The 20352-nt window shown below is 40.8% G+C and overlaps 1 protein-coding gene across 7 annotated transcripts in view; it reads right to left on the minus strand.

Annotated features, from left to right (window-relative positions):
• Positions 1-573: 573 nt before the first annotated feature.
• PRORP (protein only RNase P catalytic subunit) overlaps positions 574-20352 on the minus strand; it is a 137131-nt gene continuing 117352 nt past the window's right edge. For 6 of the 7 annotated variants that reach the window (XM_081547919.1, XM_081547916.1, XM_081547918.1 and 3 more), the window contains 3 exons: positions 6259-6407; positions 2900-3095; positions 574-862 (listed from right to left, as the gene is read on the minus strand). In XM_081547919.1, coding sequence (XP_081404045.1) covers positions 731-862; positions 2900-3095; positions 6259-6407 — 477 coding nt within the window. In that variant the 3' untranslated portion in view covers positions 574-730. Of the gene's footprint in view, positions 863-2899; positions 3096-4236; positions 4348-6258; positions 6408-20352 lie in introns of those variants that run through there. The other variant, XM_081547922.1, reaches the window with a different exon arrangement.

Genomic DNA, 20352 nt, shown 5'->3' on the forward strand with positions numbered 1-20352 from the left:
AAAGAAGGAAGTGCCCCCTTTCCTCCAGCCCAAATCATTGAATAAGTAAAAGTTGCTAATAAGCCTTTGACATCTGAGTCAGTTTACCAGAGGATCATAAGTGATTCAGTGTGGGTAGGAGATAACATGTAGAGAATGAGATGATATCAGAAATGGAGAAGGGGTTTACAAAAACCTGGAACCCAACAGCAGATGGATTGGTTCTGCTATTGATGGACCTGGAAGGGCACCAAAAAGGATACCAGAAGACCCTGTTGCCCATGTAAGTGGAATAGCTGGCCCAATAAAAGAACGGTAGGCATCACTTGGTCTTCCCCGGTGGCTCAGCAGTAAATAATCTGCCTGCAATTCAGGAGGTACAGAAGATTCAGGTCTGATCTCTCAGTTGGGAAGATCCCCTGGAGGAGAGCATGGCAACCCACTCCAGTATTCTTGCCTGGAGAATCCCATGGACAGAGGAGCCTGGCGGGCTACAGTCCATAGAGTCACACAAAGAGTTGGACACTACTGAAGTGACTTGGCACAAGATAAGCCTCAAATCCTAACAAATGTTAGGGGGAAAAATGCAACCGGTTATGAAAAGATATTATATCTCATTTAATTAAAAAGTCAACTTATTGATATATAAACCAACTGGACCAAACAGGAAAAACTGAATCAAACAGAACAGAAGCAATGCTTCTGCCAACCAGAAGTTGGCAGACACAAGTTTAGCATGGGGTAACAGTCTTTACGTCTTCCGGTGAAGGCAAAGCCATTTGGTTGGCACTTCGTAGGAATATCTTTCCACCAGGTCGTCATCATAAGGTATGTGCCACGAGTCTCCAGTTGTTTGCACCACGGTGTCATAGCTGAGAATATGCTGTTGAATTGAAAAGGGAACCACACATTGAGAACAACACTAAAGGAATATCTGGCCATTTCTCTTTCTTTTCTGACGATTTCTTAGTTTACTTCAGAGATGTATTCTTTGTCTTACTTAACAATGGATTTTCAAAGAGCAGCTAGCTCGGTGAAGATGAATCCTGGCAGTAGGAAAGGTGGGGGTTGGAGGATAAAATAGGAGTTAGGATTAACAGATACACATTACTACATATAAAAGAGAAGACTTCCCTGGTGGTGCAGTAGATAAAGAATCTGCTTGCCAGTGCAGGGGACATGGATTTGATCCCTCATCTGGGAAGATTCCACATGCCAAGGAACAACTAAGCCCATGCACAACTGCTGAGTCCGTGCTCTAGAGCCCTAGAGCCTCAACTACTGAAGCCTGCACGCTCTAGGGCCCAAGAACCAAACTAATGAGCCCCTGTGCCCCAACTACTGAAGCCTGTGTACCTAGAGTCTGTGCTCTACAACAAGAGTAGCCCCCATTCTCCACAGTTAAGAAAAAACATGTGTGCAGCAATGAGGACCCAGTGTAGCCAAAAATAAAGAAAAAAGGAGGAAAAAAAAAAAAGACTTCCTCACTTAAAAAAAAATAGGTAAACAACAAGAATCTACTGTATAGCACAGAGAAAGATAATCAGTATAATAACCTATAATGGAAAAGAATCTGAAAAAGAATATACATATACATATACACATATATACAAACACCCACACCCCCCCATATATATATATATATATATATATATCATTGTATTACTGCTGCATACTTGAAGTTGACACATTGTAAATTAACTATACTTCAATTAAAAAAAAGATGAACCCTATTGTTAGGAGTTCCTTTTTGGGGAGGTTTCATTTTTAAGGTTAAGGACTCTCTATAAGAAAAAAAAAATGTATATTCCTTTTTTGTCTTTAATGATTTTATATGCAACAGAGAAAACTTCAAATATACAAAAATAAAGAAACAGCACAATGAACTCGTATATACCCATTACCCAGCCTCAAAAATCATCAAAATTCATGGCTAATCTTACTTCATCCATTCAACCAAAACCCCTCAGATTATTTCGAAATAAATCTCAGATTATTATATCATTTCTTCTATAATTCAGTATGTATCTCTGAAATATAAGAACTTATTTTGTAAATATAAAAGGAATATTATTATACTTAGGAATTAACAACTCCTTAACATAGTCAAATTTCTACTGTTTACATTTTTCCAATTATTATATGTGTGCAATTATATTTTACAGTTTGTCTGAATAGGAATTGAAATAAGGTTGTTATATTGTGACTGGCTAAACTCTCTCTCAAGTCTCTTATAATCTAGAGCTTCTCTTTTCAACTCTATTTTTCTTGCAGTTTTTTGTTGTTGAGGAAACCAGGTCCTATACTGTTTCCCACAGTTGATTTTGCTGATTGCATTTCTGTGGTATCATTTGATACCATTATTTCCTACAAATGCTGTTTTTGTCTGTTTGTTGAGCCCTGGACTGTATTTACCATTGGCTAGTGTATTTTTCTGTAGTAAATTGCCTTTAGATTTTCTCTTTGCTTTTACACAAGAGACATCCTTGTACGTACAGGTATTTCAACTAGAATCAAAAAAGAACTCAATTGAGACTGTGCCACAAAAGTGGATTAAACAGGAAAAAGGAGTTATTCGGCAGAAACAGAAGTATGATGAGTCATAAGACATACAGAATTTTGAGCTATGGCAAATAAATAGGAAAAAAAAAACACATATAGGGATTTGTAACTGATAACATAACTGAAGTCACAACTGATGACACTTCAGGGGTTTTCATTACGTCAGTTAATGTGGGGTTGGCCTAGGAAAACATTGCTCTGGCAGACTCTGTGTTTTTAGGATCTGGCTAATTCCAAACACCAAACTAAAGCTAAGAAAAACAAAACATCGAGAACTAGTTGCACCGTTCTTTGACCATGTCACATTCTTACTATATAGTTGGCTCTGCTGATGTTATGGAGAGGATGGATAACATACCTGAAAGGTTATTTTTGCTCCTGGATGCTTACTAACAATTGCCAGCTGATGTCCCTGCTGCCACTTAAAGAACAGGCGCTGGGTCTTGGCATCAGGCAGACAGGCCTTGTGGTCTCGCAGCAGGTCTTTTGTGATAAACTTGCAGTGGTTTCCCGAGTGCAGTGTGGCATACAGAAGGAACGGATCGTCCTCGGAGCTGAGCCGGACATAAGAATGGACACAATCAAACACACGTCCAAAGAGGCGGAGAACAGCATTCTTCACCATGCTGTTTACTTCTTTGTATACTTTCCTCAGAAGTATTCTTTGTTCTTAACTGATATGATCAATCAAGGATACTTATGAACCACCTACAAGTCTTCAGCTGGTAGACAAACTGATCAAGAACACAGATGGACAGCTACAGGGAAAGGATTCTTAGCAGTTCAACTGGACTCTACCACTAGAATGGAGAATTCTAACAGTAATTCTCTCTTCATACTTAAAAGCTGGTTCTCTGTGTCCCCATGAAGTTTTCCTCATCTGCCTCATCCACTACAGAGCACATCTTTCCCCTACCCCTTTCCTCACTCGAATTCAAGACACATTCATAATACTAACAGGGCAGGAGGACACTTTCTTGCAAAAGGGGCTAACCTCAAAGCTGAAACTGGTATCTCCAAGTAGCTTCTGGGTAGCCATCCTGATCAGCACCCAAAGGCACCTCCAGTTTGAGAAGAGCCAGGAGCTCAAAGTCTCCAATGAGCCCTCAACGTCAGTAGTGAGCGCTTGAATACATGTGCTGTAAAAACAGCAGTAGTTACCTTGACTCAGGAGATTCAGATGGCAACATGTGATTAAGCCATGTACCTTGATCCAAATGACCCAAAGTGGATCCTTTACAGGATACCTTATATTAAAGTATTTCAATTTCAAGTGAAATGATAAAATAACTAGAATCTGTCTTTAAAATAATCTTCAGGAAAAAGAAAAAAATGTGGGGGTTATATAGAAAAATGTTAACAAATGACGGTAGCTATGGGAGCTGAGTGACAGTCACGGGAGCAATCACTATACTATTCTCCCCAGTTTAGGTTTGAACACGCTTCTTTGGCACATTAGTGGAAAACAGAGTTAATGTTAAAAATTTAAACACTCAAATCCAAAGCCATAGAAGGTGGCTGAATCAATCTTTACCACTGGGTTTGGAATTTCAGCATATACAATAAATACATGCTCCAAACCAAGCAGAAGACCAACTTCCAACAGGCTTCTTGGTTATAACACTACCGTTACTCAGTTCTTCCACCTATGAAAAATAATGATGATGGTGACAGCAACAAATATAGATGCTTTCCATGTACCTGGTGCTGTGCCAAGAGTTTCAAGTGTATTATCTGCAAGTATTTTCTCACTGAATCCCCATGAGGGTCACCTATGAAGAAAGGAAGACACAGAGAAGAGAAACACTTCCCAGACAGGAAGTGACAGGGCCATGATCTGAACCAGGGTAGATGGACTCTCAAGCCTGCGCTCCTCAGGTTTAGCCAATGCTGCCTCACGCGACTGAATGAAGGGCATTACTATTATCTTACAGTCTTGGAGAGATGGAAGTACCCACTCCATGGATAAATAAAAGGACTTAGCTACAGAAAAATGAGATTTAGTTTGGGATCTAAGGAGGGGTTAGCTTCCAGCTTAATGCACTGAGTGCCACTTGACTTTTTTTTTTTTTTTTTGCTGCACTGTTTGGTCTACGGGATCCTTAGTTCCTTGACTAGGGACTGAACCTGGGCCACAGCAGTGAGATTGCCGTCCTAACCACTGTACTGCCAGAGAATTCCTCCATTTGACGTTTTTAAGAAGAAATGGTTTGGACAATATTGACAAATCTTGAAGTTACCACTTTCAACCCAATGAAACCTAGACTCGGGACTGAGGTTCGCTCATGATCCATGCTAAGTTGTAAATAAGCCTTTGTCAGCATAAACAGTATGAGAGCCTAAATGCGTGCTAACAGTTAATACAGTGTTGTAGACCTGTGCTCCTCCTGACTAGCTGCTTTCTGCATATTCTATGGACACTGTGTATTTTGTCGCTGATCATGTTTTCCACTTTCCTTTGGTTTCCTGGGAAGCTGTAGCTCACAGCAACATTCCTTTTGTATTTAGAATAAAATCCAGAGCCCACGAGGTCCTCTGTAAGATGGTCCCTGCCTTCTCTGCAACCTCAGAACTGACCATCCACACTGGCCTGCCAGCTCCCCTCATTCCTGACTGTCAGCCCTCTTTTCCCCCCTCCCCATCTGTGGTGGGTCTTAGTTGTGGCACGCAGGATCTTTAGTTGTGGCATGTGAACTCTTAGTTGCAGCATGCGGGATCTAGTTCCCTGATCTAGCCCTGATCTGGGCTCCCTGCATTGGGAGTGCAGAGTCTTAGCCACTAGACCACCGGGAAGGCCCTTTTTTGTTGTTGTTCAGGGCCTTTTGATCCTACCAGTCCATCCTAAAGGAGATCAGTCCTGGGTGTTCATAGGAAGGACTGATGTCAAAGCTGAAACTCTAATACTTTGGCCACCTCATGCGAAGAGTTGACTCACTGGAAAAGACCCTGATGCTGGGAAGGATTGGGGGCAGGAGGAGAAGGGGATGACAGAGGATGAGATGGTTAGATGGCATCACCGACTGGATGGACATGAGTTTGGGTAGACTCCGGGAGTTGGTGATGGACAGGGAGGCCTGGTGTGCTGCGATTCATGGGGTCGCAAAGAGTCGGACACGATGGAGCGACTGAACTGAACTGAACCGAACTGACCTCTCCTCCTTTCTCAAACGACTCACTCGTTCCCTTCAGATCTGCCCCCTCCCCAAGGCCTTTCCTGATGATCTCTCCATTCACCCCCCTCGATATCGGACCTAGTCCCCTTCCAGCTCCCTACTCTGCTTCATTGTCTTCACAGCTTTGATCACTGCCTGGAATGACATTACCTGTTTATTTGTTTACCTGTTTACTGTTAAGTTCCAAGAGGACAGGAACTTGGTTTTGTTCACTGTTGTTTCTCCAAGAACACAGATAGTGCTCGTATTTGTTAAATATTTGTTAAATGATCTATTTAGGAATTTATGGCATGCATTCTGTGTACTAATCTCATTTTGGGCTTTAACTTATTTCTCCTTTAAACTGATTTCTCATCTATTTAAGTTTATCCTGCTATAAAAACTATTTTTATAAGCTGTCTCAAATCTTTTTTTTTTTTTGGAAAGAGGCTGAGTATACATATAATATACCCACACACACATGCACTTTAAAAACAGAAAAAAAACAGGTAACAAGCAGATGACTGGAGCCTGGTGTAATTCACTTAATAACTTCAATACCTACATGTTGTCAGCAAAAAAAAAGCTGGCTTGCTTTTGCATCTTTTCCATTTCAACTCTTCTCCACCGGGAATTCTGTGTTAACATATGCTTCCGGCCCAGGACCAGCACTTGAAGATTCTGCTTGGCGAGGTAAGAGACCACATTCAAGAGCTGAAAAACACAAAGCCAGTCCCCAAGAAAGTCACGGGAAGAATCTCAAGTAAGGGGAGTGATTCTCCCAGATGGTAATCTCAATGGGTCAAACAGTCTTTGCTGGTAACAGGTGAGAAAACATCCCTGAACAGTCTTTGCTGGTAAGAGGTAACTGTCCATCTTTGTAAATAAGCCCAAGGAAAATGCTCCCTTGTTACAAATGATGATCTAACACCTGCTCACTGGCCAGGCTACATGGGATACATGGGGAGGTTTCTAAGCATAGACAAGATGAGCTATTTTTAAACTGTGTTCTGTAGTCCCACTGGGAGAGAGGTAGGGGGGCTAAGAAGGATGGGGTTTGGTTCCTATACACTCCCAACCCCGTTTCAACACAAACAGCTCAGCTTTTGTCTACTTACATATTGGTATTCTGCATAGATTTTTATTTAAATAAAGTATGGCTCAGATAGTAAAGAATCTGCCTACAATGCAGGAGACCTGGGTTCAATCTCTGGGTCAGGAAGATCCCCTAGAGAAGGGAATGGCAATCCACTCCAGTATTCTTGCCTGAAGAATTCCACGGACAGAGGAGCCTGCCAGGCTACAGTCCATGGGGTTGCAAAGAGTCAGACACGACTGAGAGACTAACGCTTCTTTGGTTAAAAGTTTGTAAATGGCTGGAATAGATACTTTTTCTTTTTTACTTAAAGTTTTTTGTTTTTTTTTAACTTTTAACTTTGTATTGGGATATAGCTGATTAACAATGTTGTGATAGTTTCAGAACAATGAAGGGACTAAGCCATATGTATACATGAAGATAAGGAATTTTCAGTCAACTTTTCCACATCATGATTCTGCTAAGACTGCTACTTTTCACTGAAATCCCTCTTTCCTCTAAAAGGTCTGTCAATTTTCATCCTCCAGCTTATTTTCCAGTGAATTTACCCCCTATTCTTTCCACTCCCACATGTCTTGTGTGCACATGGATTCCTCTTAAAAGTTTGAAGTGAGATTTTTAGTAAATCCTGCACTTTGATGAGCTTGCTTACATTCAGTCTTTCATAAGGAAAAATCTATAGACTACTTTCATGTACAACCTATTAATCTAAGCTATAAATGAATATTACTAAGTATAATATGTAAAAGCTAATGAAATATTTTAAATTAAGTTACACAACAGTGTATCAAAAATATAAAAGTTCTATAATTTATAAAAACTCCTGGGTCTATGAAAATCACAAGCTGAAAGTCACTGAAGAAATCCTTAATTTTCTTGGGTCTTGGTTAGAAAGGCATTTATTTTAGCCTAGCTTTCCCTAACTCATAAATTTCTTCCGATGTAGACTTTCAGGATATTAGGTAAAATTCTTTACTCAATATTTTTTCATTCATTTATTTGGTCAGTTGTCAAATACTGCTTGAGTACCTGTTAGTCTAATACACATGGATCCTCTCTGTTAGTCTAATAATGAATTAGCGAGAGCTGAACTTTTAAGTACTGTTTAATGCTTTGGATTTATATGTATTTTTGGCCCATTATACTTCATTAGTAATCTTATTATTTTAGGAAACAGTAGTTAGTTATATGATCTCTAATTCTTAGTTCTAGAATGAATGGACAGAATGGACACAAGTTGGCCACTGAATGTGAGCAGAGGAGTGTACTCTGACCCAAAGTTTTACAACCAGAAAATGTTACGAGTAATGGCTTCTCTGTTCATTTAACAGTTATTTCCCAGAACTCTCCAGGTATAAGGCACATGGTAGGTATTATAGCTTACAAAGTTTTGAAAGTTATGGCCCCTGACTTTAGTGAGGGAGTGCCTAATAATTTTCTTACCCAATTCTCAAGCCTGGAAAGATGTATATGCTGGTTCCACATATGCTGGATGGTTAATAGACATTTTCTGATTAGCTGAAGAAAACGCCTACCTCTATTTTGAAATAGAAAATGCCTACCTCTATTTTCAGTAAAAAACTTGAAAAATATAGGCAAGAAGAAAAGTGAAAGAGGAAATCACTCATAACCCAAAGATCTAACTCTATTTGCCAGTCTATTTATCCTAAGCATTTTTATATAATCTTATAAGGTACTATTTTAAAAGCTGGGTTGGTAATCAAATATCTTCACTACGGAAGTTTTAGTTCAGGAATTCAAACACCTCAAAAAACATTGAGAGTGAATCTCTTTCAAAATACACTTATAAAATTCCTTTCTTAAAGCTATGCTGAGATTACAGATTATTTTCAATGAGCCCAGATACAAAATGGCAACTGAATTCATTAAGAGGAATGACAACTGCTTTCTAAAAATTCCTGTATGAATTCCCACAGGTATTCTCAACACCAAAAAAAAAAAAAATCAAAACCAATTTTTGATACTGATTCCATATATATGAGAAGACATGGCTTAAAGAAAAACACAACTGGGTCTTAACATCTGTGTGTGTCTGTGATTAGTCACTCATATCTATACCTCGGTTTAGATAAATAGCCTTGAATTTACTAATATTAAGTTAAAGACAGCAACCCAAAGAAGAGCAGGAAGGGCTTAGATTAGCTTGAACTACTCTGGGGCACCATCATGTGGCTGAAAGGTCTCTGCTAGTAGCAGCTCTCTGGTAATGATGCAAACAAGGGTGAATACACAGGAAAGAGAGATGAGTCTATGGGATGGAATAGAGGCACTTGCCTGAAACTCTGTAACAATCTAGCTATGAGCCTACTTCCTGTGAGGTAAATTCCAAGACTGCATCCAATGGGCTGGCCCAGAGTCATAGATATACTTAGAACAGTAAAGGAAAAGAAAACTGACCTTAATTCTATGTTAGATCAAAAATAAAACTGGGAGAAATTTCCACTTCTGGGAAGGTGGAGTGGATGTACTTTTCCCTATTTCTTCCACTATGTACAACTAAAACCCCCATTTGTTTTATATGTAAAACAAATGCACAAGACTTTGTAGTGATAAAAAGGCAGACGGGCTAGGAACCTTGGGATTTTCTTTTCGCCTCATATATCCTATACTTGGAGATAAAGAAGCCAGCAACCTGGAAATGCCAATGGATGGAAACAAAAAAAGACCAACAAAGGCCGGTTCTCTCTAGCCAAAGACTTTGGAGAAGGCAATGGCACCCCACTCCAGTACTCTTGCCTGGAAAATCCCATGGACAGAAGAGCCTGGTAGGCTGCAGTACATGGGGTCGAGAAGAGTCGGACATGACTGAGTGACTTCATTTTCACTTTTCACTTTCATGCATTGGAGAAGGAAATGGCAACCCACTCCAGTGTTCTTGCCTGGAGAATCCCAGGGACGGGAGAGCCTGGTGGGCTGCCGTCTATGGGGTCGCACAGAGTCGGACACGACTGAAGCCACTTAGCAGAAAAGATGCAGTCTAGCAAGACAGAAAACCTGTTAAAGTGATAACACCAGCAGACTGTGATGTTACGTGTGTGTGTGTACATATGTGATGCTTTCAGCAGCCATTAAAAATGCTATACAAAGACATATATTCAAAAACACTATGATTTAAAAAAACAAAAACAAAATGCCCACTATAGACCCACAAAAATGTAATTCTAAGAAAAGTTCAAGTAACCCACAGGAAGGCAGGAAAAATAAAACAGAAATAGAAAATAACGGTGATAGAAAACAAAAAACAAAATGGCAGACATAACGCCTAACACATTAATAACAACATAAAATATATAAAGGATTTTAATACATCAATGAAAAGACAGGGCACATATCAGAATTTTATTCCTTTTTAAGGCTGAATAATATTCCATTGTATGTATATACAACATTTTGTCTATTCATGTCCATGGATATTTGGGTTGTTTCTAAAACTTTCCTTCCTGAACTTATCCGATAATGAGGAATATTGATCATAGCTATCTTGTTTGGGAAACTAGCATAGGACTTCTATAATGTCTGTAGACGTCGGATCCTAAAGGCTTTAGCGTTCTGAAAATCTACAGTCCATAAAAGCCAGGAAGTGCCAGAGAATGCAGAGGGGGACGTAAAAAGTTAAAAGACTAGGGAAAGGAAGTTACACTTGCTATTTAGGATTACTCTGAATAGCTCTTGCTCTCATTACCCTCTCCAACCTCTCAGGCAGCTTTTCTACTTCCTGAGCATCCCTGCCCACTTATTTCCAACACATGTAGCTCGGCCAATTGTATTTTTATCCTAAGCTCAGGAACTACTTTTCAGTTTTACACCAAAAGTAAGTCATATATGAGTAATGTCACTTATGAATTAAAAATAAAAAATAAAAAAACCTTCTTATCTATTCCTACTGGAGACAAACCAAATTAGAACAGAAGCCAAACCAGAAATTGTACCAAATCTGTGTTTACTCTTCTGGTTTTTGGAGAATTATCCTTTAGACATCGTAAAGAGCAATGTGGGAGGGAGCATGGTGAGAATGGATCTCAGCTTAACCTTGAGGTGCCAAGTACCCAGAGTTCTGGGAGCAATCTGGAATTTGAGGGATTCTCCAGAATCAGCTGTACTATGTATTTTGCTCTGCTGTGTGGCTCAGACTCCAGGCCCCTTGGGCAGGTCCAGAACTGTCCTCACCATCTCTGGATTCTCCAGGTTGAGAACATCCCAGAGTGGATCTTGGCTTCTCTTGTCAGAACTGCCCTGAGCTCAAGGAAACTCTTCCACAGTTCACTCATTTAAACCTAATCCCTGTTCAGAGTCTCAAGGGGAGAACTGCCTCTTCTAAGATATTGACCATTCTATACACATGGATATTTGTCACATACTCCTTGATCCTTCCTATGAAGGCCTAGTTTGGTCTTGGATGAACCTTGGAGATAAGTCAGACACAAAAGGACAAATATTGTATGATTTCATTTATATGAGTTACCTAGAGGAGTCAAATTCAGGGACTGAAAACAGAATGGTGTTTGCCAGGGGCCAGAAGAGACGTGAATAAGGAGATACTGTTTAACGGTACAGTTTCAGTTCAGGTGATGTCCTGGTGATGGGGATGGTTGCCCATAACGTAAACTGCTGAATGCCACTGAATGGTACACTTGAAAATGGTTAAAATGATATATTTTATGTTATGTACATTTTACTACAATAAAAGTTTTATTACCAAAAATTTTAAATACAAACAAAAGTAAGCAGAATAGCATAATGTGCCCATCACCCAGCTTCAATAATTATCGGCTCATGGTCAATCCAATTTCATCTATATCCCTACCAACTTCTGCTTTGGATTATTCTGAAACAAACCCTAGAAATCACATCATCTTTGAATATGTCAATGTATTTCTGAGTATAAGGACTCTTAAAAAAATAAGCATAATACCATTATCACATCTAAAAAATTAACAATTCCTTAATATCAAACATACAATCAGCATTTATATTTCTCTAGGTTATATTGCTTTTTTAGTTTAAAAAAAAATCAAGATCTAAAAGAACTCCATACACTGTCATAGACTGACTACCATTAAAGAAATGTGGCTGCTATTCTGATGGAAGTTCCCACATTTAGACTTTGCCAACAGCATCCTTGTGGTATCATGTAACATATTCTCTAGTCTTCCTTGTTTCCTATAAATTGGCAGCTGGATCTAGAGACTTGATCAGATTCAAGGGTTTCCGGGTATGTATGAGTGTGCACATGCATGTGTATATTTAAAATTGTGGCCCTGATAAAGTGAAAAGGGTAGTTTATTCATTAAAAATGAATGACAACCTTCTCTGTCAAGTCATTAGGCAGAGGGTACTGGGGATGTGAATACCAACATGAAGACACATTATTCCCAGCTCCAGGAGTTTGCCGTTAAATGACCGTAATGTGATGTAAAAAGTGCTAAGACAGAGGATAAAGGATGGGCACCTAAATCAGACTGGGGGTGGAGACGGTGGTCAGGGAAGTCACCACTAAGGAAGCAACAACTGAGCTGAGTTTTCAGATGAATTATTCAGGCAAGGAATGGGAGTTTCCAAGGACAAGAAGTAGCATGTAGTTGTGTGTTTTTTTTTTTTAAAGCAGCAGCATACTGGTTGAAGGTGAGGGCTCTTTATTAATACGCTGAAGTCAGGGAACCGCAAGCTGTCAAATGTGGGAGGATGACACAGGGAGTCCCAGAAAGAAGGCTGGAATGACTACAAGGGTCAGAGCACGAGGGTCCTTGTAAACTGTGATAAGGAATCTTTTACCAGCTGAAAGCAGTGGAGAACAACAAAGCATTTAAATAGAAGCATGACATGACTACCAGTTTAAAGAGAGCAACACTGTGGATTGCAAGGAGGCTGGACTAGAATAGGGAGATCAAGTAAGGGGGCTTCTGCAGTATTTCAGGTAACAGATGATGAGAACTGAGATGCTGGTGTTAAGGATGGAGAGAAGAGAGCCTTCTGGAGTAAAGCAGAACTGAGCAGACTTAGTCACTGAATGTGGGAAACAAGCAAAAGGATAAACCAGAGAAGAATTGGACAACTGGATGGATGGTAGCAAGCCAGGGTCTGTGAGGAGGAGCTTGTGATATCTACCAGGGGGTAAATAAGCCAGTGGGCAGCCAGTCAGGAGACTCTATCCAGGAGAGGGCTTTAGGATGAAATAAAGATTTGGAGTCATCAGGAGACACACTGGCAGGAGCCATCAGCAAGTGGAAGAGGTCTAACAAACCCAAAAGGAGCCGAGGATGAAAACTGAGGAATCTTATTCTTTAAAAGATATAGAGCTATAAGAAAAGCCATTAATGGAAGCTGAGGAATGGCCTGAGAGATCAGAGAAAACCAGGAGACAGTGGTTTCTCAGAAAGACTATAAGGAGCACTTCAAGAAGGAAGGAAAGACTAAGTAACGGCACTACAGAACACCAAAATGTGGCCTGCACCCCGGAGGAGACATCCTGATGATGCCTTGGTGGCAGGAAGGAGATTTCACTTGCCTTCCTCAACTCTCTTCAGCTAGATAGAGCCCAGCACTCTTGGACACTGTACCCAGCGTCATTCCCCGACAGCTTCTAATGCTGTTATTAGATGTGTGAAATGAATTATGTCAGTTGCTCTTCAAGAACCAAGGGAAGTTTGAAGATTCCGGTGCTCAGCCCTGGATAGTTTTCTTTAACAGATCTGATGTAGAAGGGGAGCTTGATAAAGTAGAAATTATTCTCCCAAGAATTGTCAGACGCTGTTACAGGTGCAAATTGCAACCAGGTAGGGTGTTTGAGAAGCAAAGCCTCATGTATTTGATGAGTCTAAGCTTTTGGAGATGCACTTTTCTCAGATAAAACCATGCAAGGAGACTGTGAAGTGATTTCATCTTTGACCTGCCCTTCTTTACACACACACACACAAACACACACACACCCCTGTAGTTCAGCACCTGAGCTGAGAAAGGAGATCAAATTAATTTTAAACAGAATGTTGACATTAAAGAAACTATTTTTAGTTATAGGTGGAAAAACTTAAAATTCCATAAAAAAAAAGAGAAATTCTTAAAACAACCACAAATAGCCTGCATATTGTTCCAACATGAAAAGATACTGATTTCTCATACCAGTTACACACTGGTTGTCTGGAACACTAAAGCCAGGAAACATGTCCACTTTTTATGCTATTGCTTCACTAAAGACAACCTCACGGTAATGTGGTACTTGATGGAAGGTGAGGGGCTTCCTATTTGAGTCTGGGTGGATTTCAGGATATGATGAGATTAAGTCAAAGACAGACAAGAGAAAGCAAGAAATGAAAAGAAAGACTCTGGATCCTTTAAAACCACTTCAGGGCACAATGACTGATGAACTCTATGGAAGGCAGTGTTCTCAGATTCAGAAGATCACAAACACAGTGTTTATAACTGATGCACCGTGCTCTCCACCAAGTTTACAGCAGAAGAAACACAGGAAGTTATAACTTATACTACAACCCTGGAGCTTCCTACTTGTTTCTATGTTCCTACAGTCTGTCGGTAAGCTAACATTCAGTTTCAATCCCTTCTTTGTCTTTGCTCCTACCACTTTTCTCTTGAACTACGTTTTCGGAAGAGAATCCCTGTTTTAGAAATAGTCCTCAAGTGACTGCTATAGTCAGCATTTTTCTGTGCAGCTCTGGAAATGCCAACTAGGGGGAGAGTGCAGGCAACCCACTACTGCTGTGGCTCAAGGCTTCTCATCATATTTTCATCTGCCAGCTACCCACTGGTACTGTTTCAGCTTCAGTTCTACGTTTGAGAATTATTGCTGCTTGCTAGACAGAATGGAAGGGAGTAATATCACTTTCTATTTAAAGAAGGTTAATGATACTTCCCTTTAAAATTTTTTAAAAAATAATTTTATGTATTTATTTATTTGGCTGTGCTGGACCTCTGTTGTTGCAAGGGCTTTTCTCTAGTTGCAGCATGGGGTTTTCTCTAGTTGCAGCAAGTGGGGGCTACCCTCTAGCTGTGGTGTGCAGACTTCTCACTGTGGCGCCTTCTCGTGTTGTGAAGCATGGGCTCTAGGCACACGGGCTTCAGTAGGTACAGCTCTGAGGTGCTAGAGCACAGGCTCAGTAGTCGTGTTGCATGGGCTTAGTTGCTCCAAGGCATGTGGGATCTTCTGGTATCAGCGATCGAACGCATGTCTCCTGCATTGGCAGGAAGATTCTTTACCACTGAGCCACCAGGGAAGCCTAGTGATACTTCTTTGCTGGACTTGTTTAAGTGTTGTATACCATGTAAGATCCAGATTAACATTTGGTGAGGGTGAGAGTATTGGAAGAAGGTAAGAAAAGGAAGTGTTTTAGAGAAGCAACAGAAGCTGGGGCAAGGAGGGGGACGGAAGCTTTCACTGAGTGGTATTCAAGGAGTGGAAACCTTGTAAGCCTGATGGCGTAGTTTCACAGAGGAGAGCCTGACACTGAGCTGGAGTCCTGCTCTCACCTCTGGGACCATGTGCTTTAAGTACAGCTTTAAAACTCTGATTACTGACCAAATATATAAAGCTCTTTGAATCTGTTGGAAGAAACTATATACACAAAATACTACCACTTTATTATGATGTCAGAAATGATCCCACTGGTCTACATGAGACTCACCATGTCCTGTATCCTGCTTTCGTCAGTCATTGGTATTTTAGGGAGATTTCAATGATCTCATGCTGTCTTTAGTCAATGAAACAATTCTATGGAGGAAGAGAAATGCCCTTCCTGCCTTGGGAACATCCTGCCAAGTGTGGGATGTGTTTCCTGCCTGCCATGTCTTCTCTGATGCCATTAGCACCCACACAGTTATCCAGCCTTTTAGAAAATGATTAAATTATTGGTCTGGATGGATTTCCCCACTCAGCCGAGAGTCAGAGCTGTCTAGAAGACAGAAGATTTGGCTCCTGACTCATAGTGTGACTTTTCTGCAAACACTTACATGCTTTCTTTGGTCTTTCTAGTTTTTCTGTAAAATATGTCTTTCCTTTATCATTGTGAGGCAGGAAAGCATAGTATTTTGAAGACTGAAAACTAGTTTCAAGAAGATTAAATTAACTTATTCTGATACATATTAATTTCCACTTTTTTTTTTACTGCTCTGCATGGCTTATGGGATCTTAGTTCCTCAATCAGGGATTGAGCCCAGGCCCATTGGAAGCTCGGAGTCCTAACCATTGAACCACCAGGGAATTAATTTCCACTTTTAAAAGTTGATTAAAAACTCCTCCCAGGGTTCTAGATCCAGTCCACGTACACAGGGAACAACTGCTCATACTGGGAAAGTATATAACCACTTTCAGGCTCATAAGCCACCATTTAATGACTAAAAGAGAAAGAATATAGTGAGCAGGGCTCTGGAGGATTGAAAACTATGTTGTCTCTCCATGGCTGCACAGCTTCACACAGCTTTTGTCTTGGCAGAGAGTTATACACAACTGTACACTCTGGCTGTGCTGACTCGCTCAGTCATGTCCGACTTTTTGTGACCCCGTGGACTGTAGACCGCCTGGCTCCTCTGTCCATGGGGATTCTCCAGGCAAAGATACTGGAGTGGGTCGCCATGCCCTCCTCCAGGGGATCTTCCTAACCCAGGGGTCGAACCCAGGTCTCCCGCATTGCAAGCAAATTCTTTACCGTCTGAGCCACCAGGGCTACTGGTTTTGTTTTCTGGAAAAACCTTGTCATTCAAAATATATAAAAGACCTAAGTATATAAAAAGACACCTTGGACATGCCCAGTTAATGCTCCAAGCCCTCTATCTGTGCAGTAGAAGGGCTTACATAGTATGAATCTAACAGACATAAAAAAGACTTTTCCAATTTATATCTACTATTTAATAGCATAGTAATTAAGTAATAAAATAGTAATAACAACAGTAATGAAGAGCACGAGCTTTAGCATTAGGCTGCCAGGGTTCAAATTCTACTTCTTCTAGGACAGAGCTGTGTGACCTCTGATACATTTCCTCTTTGAGCCTCTATTTCATTGTTGGTAAAATGGTGATGTGAGCCGTGGTGGCTCAGAAGATAAAGAATCTGCCTGCAATGCGGGAGACCTGGGTTTGATCCCTGGGTCGGGAAGAACCCCTGGAGGAGGGAATGGCTACCCACACCAGTATTCTCGCCTGGATAATTCCATTGACAGAGGAGCCTGATGGGCTGCAGTCCTTGGGGTCGCACAGAATCAGACACAACTGAAGCAACTTAGCACATGCACACAAAATGTAGATACAAATTGGGTTATTGTGAGGATTAATTCAGATGCATGCAGATACAAAGCACATGGAAAAGTATTCAATAAATATTAGCTATTACTAGACAGTACAGCCTGGATTAGTAAATTTAGACCTCAGAAGCCTGGCTGTTTCAACGCCCCCCACCCCGCCCCATCAAAATAAATAAATAAATAAAAGGAAAATGGAATTAAAGAGAATAAAATTTAAGAAGAGAAAGAAAAGAAAGATTCTTTCCGTATTATCACAGACTTGGATATTTTGGTGTTAATCTCTCAACATGCTAACAGTAGAATATAAACTTTCAGAATCAGATGGCAAAAAGAACACATGCATCTAATCTTAATCCCACTTGAAACTCCTATTAAAACTCTCATACAGAGTCTTTCTAAAATGACAAACCCACAAAAACATGAAGAATAAGAGGGGAGGCAATAGCAATAAAATCTGGAAGCTGGTGAGCAGACACACAGGTGGCAACTACCTTGCAGATCCGACAGTCAAATCTGAAGAGGGGTCAGTTAAGATCCAACCCAGCCTCTCAAAACTCCAGAACTGGAAACAAATGGTGAGGCTAAATGGGGGTGTGAGGTTAACTAGGAAGAACCAAGTGAACACTGCTGAAGAAGCATTAGATTCCTAGATTCGTGTGCCTTCCGCCTCCATCCAGCTTCCTTGATGGCTCAGCAGTAAAGAATCTGCTTGCAATGCAGGAGATGCGGATTCGATTCCTGGGTCAGGAAAATCCCCTGGAGAAGGAAATGGCAGTCGACTTCAGTATTCTTGCCTGGGAAATCCCACAGACAGAAGAGCCTGGTGGGCTACAGCCATAGGGTCACAAAGAGTAGGACACGACTGAGTGATTGAGCATGCAGGCCCGCCCCCATCCATGTTGCCTCTGCTAGGTGGGGAGGGAAGTCTGAAGATTCATTACTTGGATGTGGTAAATCAGAGGAAATCTAGATTAGAGTACCAAGGACATGTGACAGTGTGGTCACCACACTGAAAGTAGAGATTGCATGAATGCATGCATATTGAAAACAGAATGTAGAGAGACTCGGATTTTTTACCCCTGTACTTGGCTCTCAGAAAACTGGCAGGAAGGCCTTTACCCTGCAGTCAAAAAACTGAAAACTCTTCTATGGGGAATCTGACCAGCGAAAGAGGAAAAATACCCTAAAGATTCTGATTACTGGGAATTCCCCAACAAATGACCCACCCAGTTCACCTGGCTGGTAAAGTCAACCGCAACAAGCCCCATCTACATACACACTCAAGAGCTTCCAGTGAGCTCTTGAGATCATGTATAATCGTAAGCAGACAGTAGAGAGTTATCAGAAAGCTGTGAAGAGAATTCCGAAAGGGAAGAGTCTAAAACAAAGAAAACAAAAAACACCCTGAAATAGCAAGGACTGTAAAGGGAGAAGGCAAACCCCCTGCAAAAATCTCTTGTAAAAATTCTGTGAGGGGCTTCTCTGGTAACTCAGTGGTAAAGAATCTGCCTCCCAATGCAGGAGACATGGGCTCCATCCCTGACCTGGGAAGATCCCACGTGCATGGAGCAACTAAGCCTTGTGACACAACTACTGAGCCTGCACTCTAGAGCCTGGGAGCCACAAGTGCTGAGCCTATGTGCTGCAACTACTGAAGGCTCATGTTCCTAGAATCCGTGCTCTGCCACAAGAGAAGCCACTTCAATGAGAAGCCCATGCACCACAACTAGAGAGTAGCCAACACAGCAAGGAAGACCCAGCACAGCCAAAAATAAATAAATTTTAAAAAATCCTATGAGGTAACATAGTGCATTCATGAAACAGACTTTTTTTTAAAGGAAGAGAATAAAGAAAAGCCCTTGGGAATTAAAATATAACTGCCATCCTTAATAGTAACAATAAAAGTAATACACTGAAGACCCCGAGGAAGTCTGCCATGAAAGGAGCAAAGAGACAAAGAATAAGAAATTCAGAACTAGTCTGGGAGGTCTGACATCTGAGTAACAGAGAGGAAGGAGTCATCAAAGAAATAGCCAAAGAGCACTTCCCCAAACAGAAAGATGTCAGTTTCTAGAATGAAACCGTCCACTGCATATTCAACTTCACGGATGGCAAATAGACAATACCAAGTTGTCCTACTGTAAAATTTCAGAATACCAGAGAAAAAAAATTTTTAAAGCTTCCGGAGAAGGAAAAAAAAGAAAAGCAGATCATACAAAAAAGATAAGCAATCAGAACAAACTTCAAGGGTAATTCTGGAAACACGATAACACTGTCTTCACAATTCTGAAAGAATGTATCTCCAGGGAGCTGTCATCTAATAGTGACAGTAGGGCCCTTTCCTCACACACCTGGGGTTGAGTTTGCTATTCAGGTTTTCAAACCTAAACAGTGAAAAGCAAGAAAATTGTTTACACTATAGTCAAGGTGGTGTTACCTGGCTGGGTTTGGGGGTGGGTAAGAAAGAAGAGATTAGTCAGGGCACATGGGCTTCTCAGGTGGCCAAGTGGCAAAGAATCTGCCTGCCAATGCAGGAGGTGGAAGAGATGTGGGTTCAATCCCTGGGTCAGGAAGATCCCCTGGAGTAGAAAATGGCAACCCACTCCAGTATTCTTGCCTGGAGAATCCCATGGACAGACGAGCCTGGTGGCCCTTGGGGTCACAAAGAGTCAGGCATGACTGAGCACACAGGGCACATAGGGAGCTTCTTAACTCGGTGGGAACAGGGGTGTTAAGCTTTATTGTCATTCTTTACATTATACATTTCCATTTAAAGTCTTCTTTATACATGATATGTTTTACACACACACGCGCTTTGTACTATGAACCGTATGAAGTTACCAATATTCTACCCTTTTTGAAGTACAAAAAATAAGCCCAGAGGTTTAAACCAAACAGTTCAGGCTCAGCAATGTAACTTGTGCCCTTGAGGCAAATAAAAGTCTAAGTTTCCCCACAGGCAAAATGCACAGTGAAAAAAAAACCCCAGAGGATTTCTTAAGCGTCATGAGCTCTCATAACTGTGTAACTCTCCTACTATGTATGTGCAATACAATAATTCCTGTCCTCTAAAAAGTTAAAATGTAAGACTTGAATGGGGAAATTCCTTTGTGTTTCCCAGAGAAAAGATCTGGCAAGTACTATATTCACATAACTATAGTTTAATATAATAACAACGAGGACTTAGGAACAGCTTTTAGAAATCCCCAAGCCCTCACATTTCCCTCACTTCTGCTTTTCTTAGCAGAAATGGGGACACAGAAACTGGAAATGACAGGAAGCAATAAAGGGGATGTGA

The sequence above is a fragment of the Giraffa tippelskirchi genome, chromosome 12, assembly GCF_054371585.1.
Source record: "Giraffa tippelskirchi isolate mGirTip1 chromosome 12, T2T-mGirTip1v1.2.pri, whole genome shotgun sequence".
Classification (NCBI taxonomy): Eukaryota; Metazoa; Chordata; class Mammalia; order Artiodactyla; family Giraffidae; genus Giraffa; species Giraffa tippelskirchi.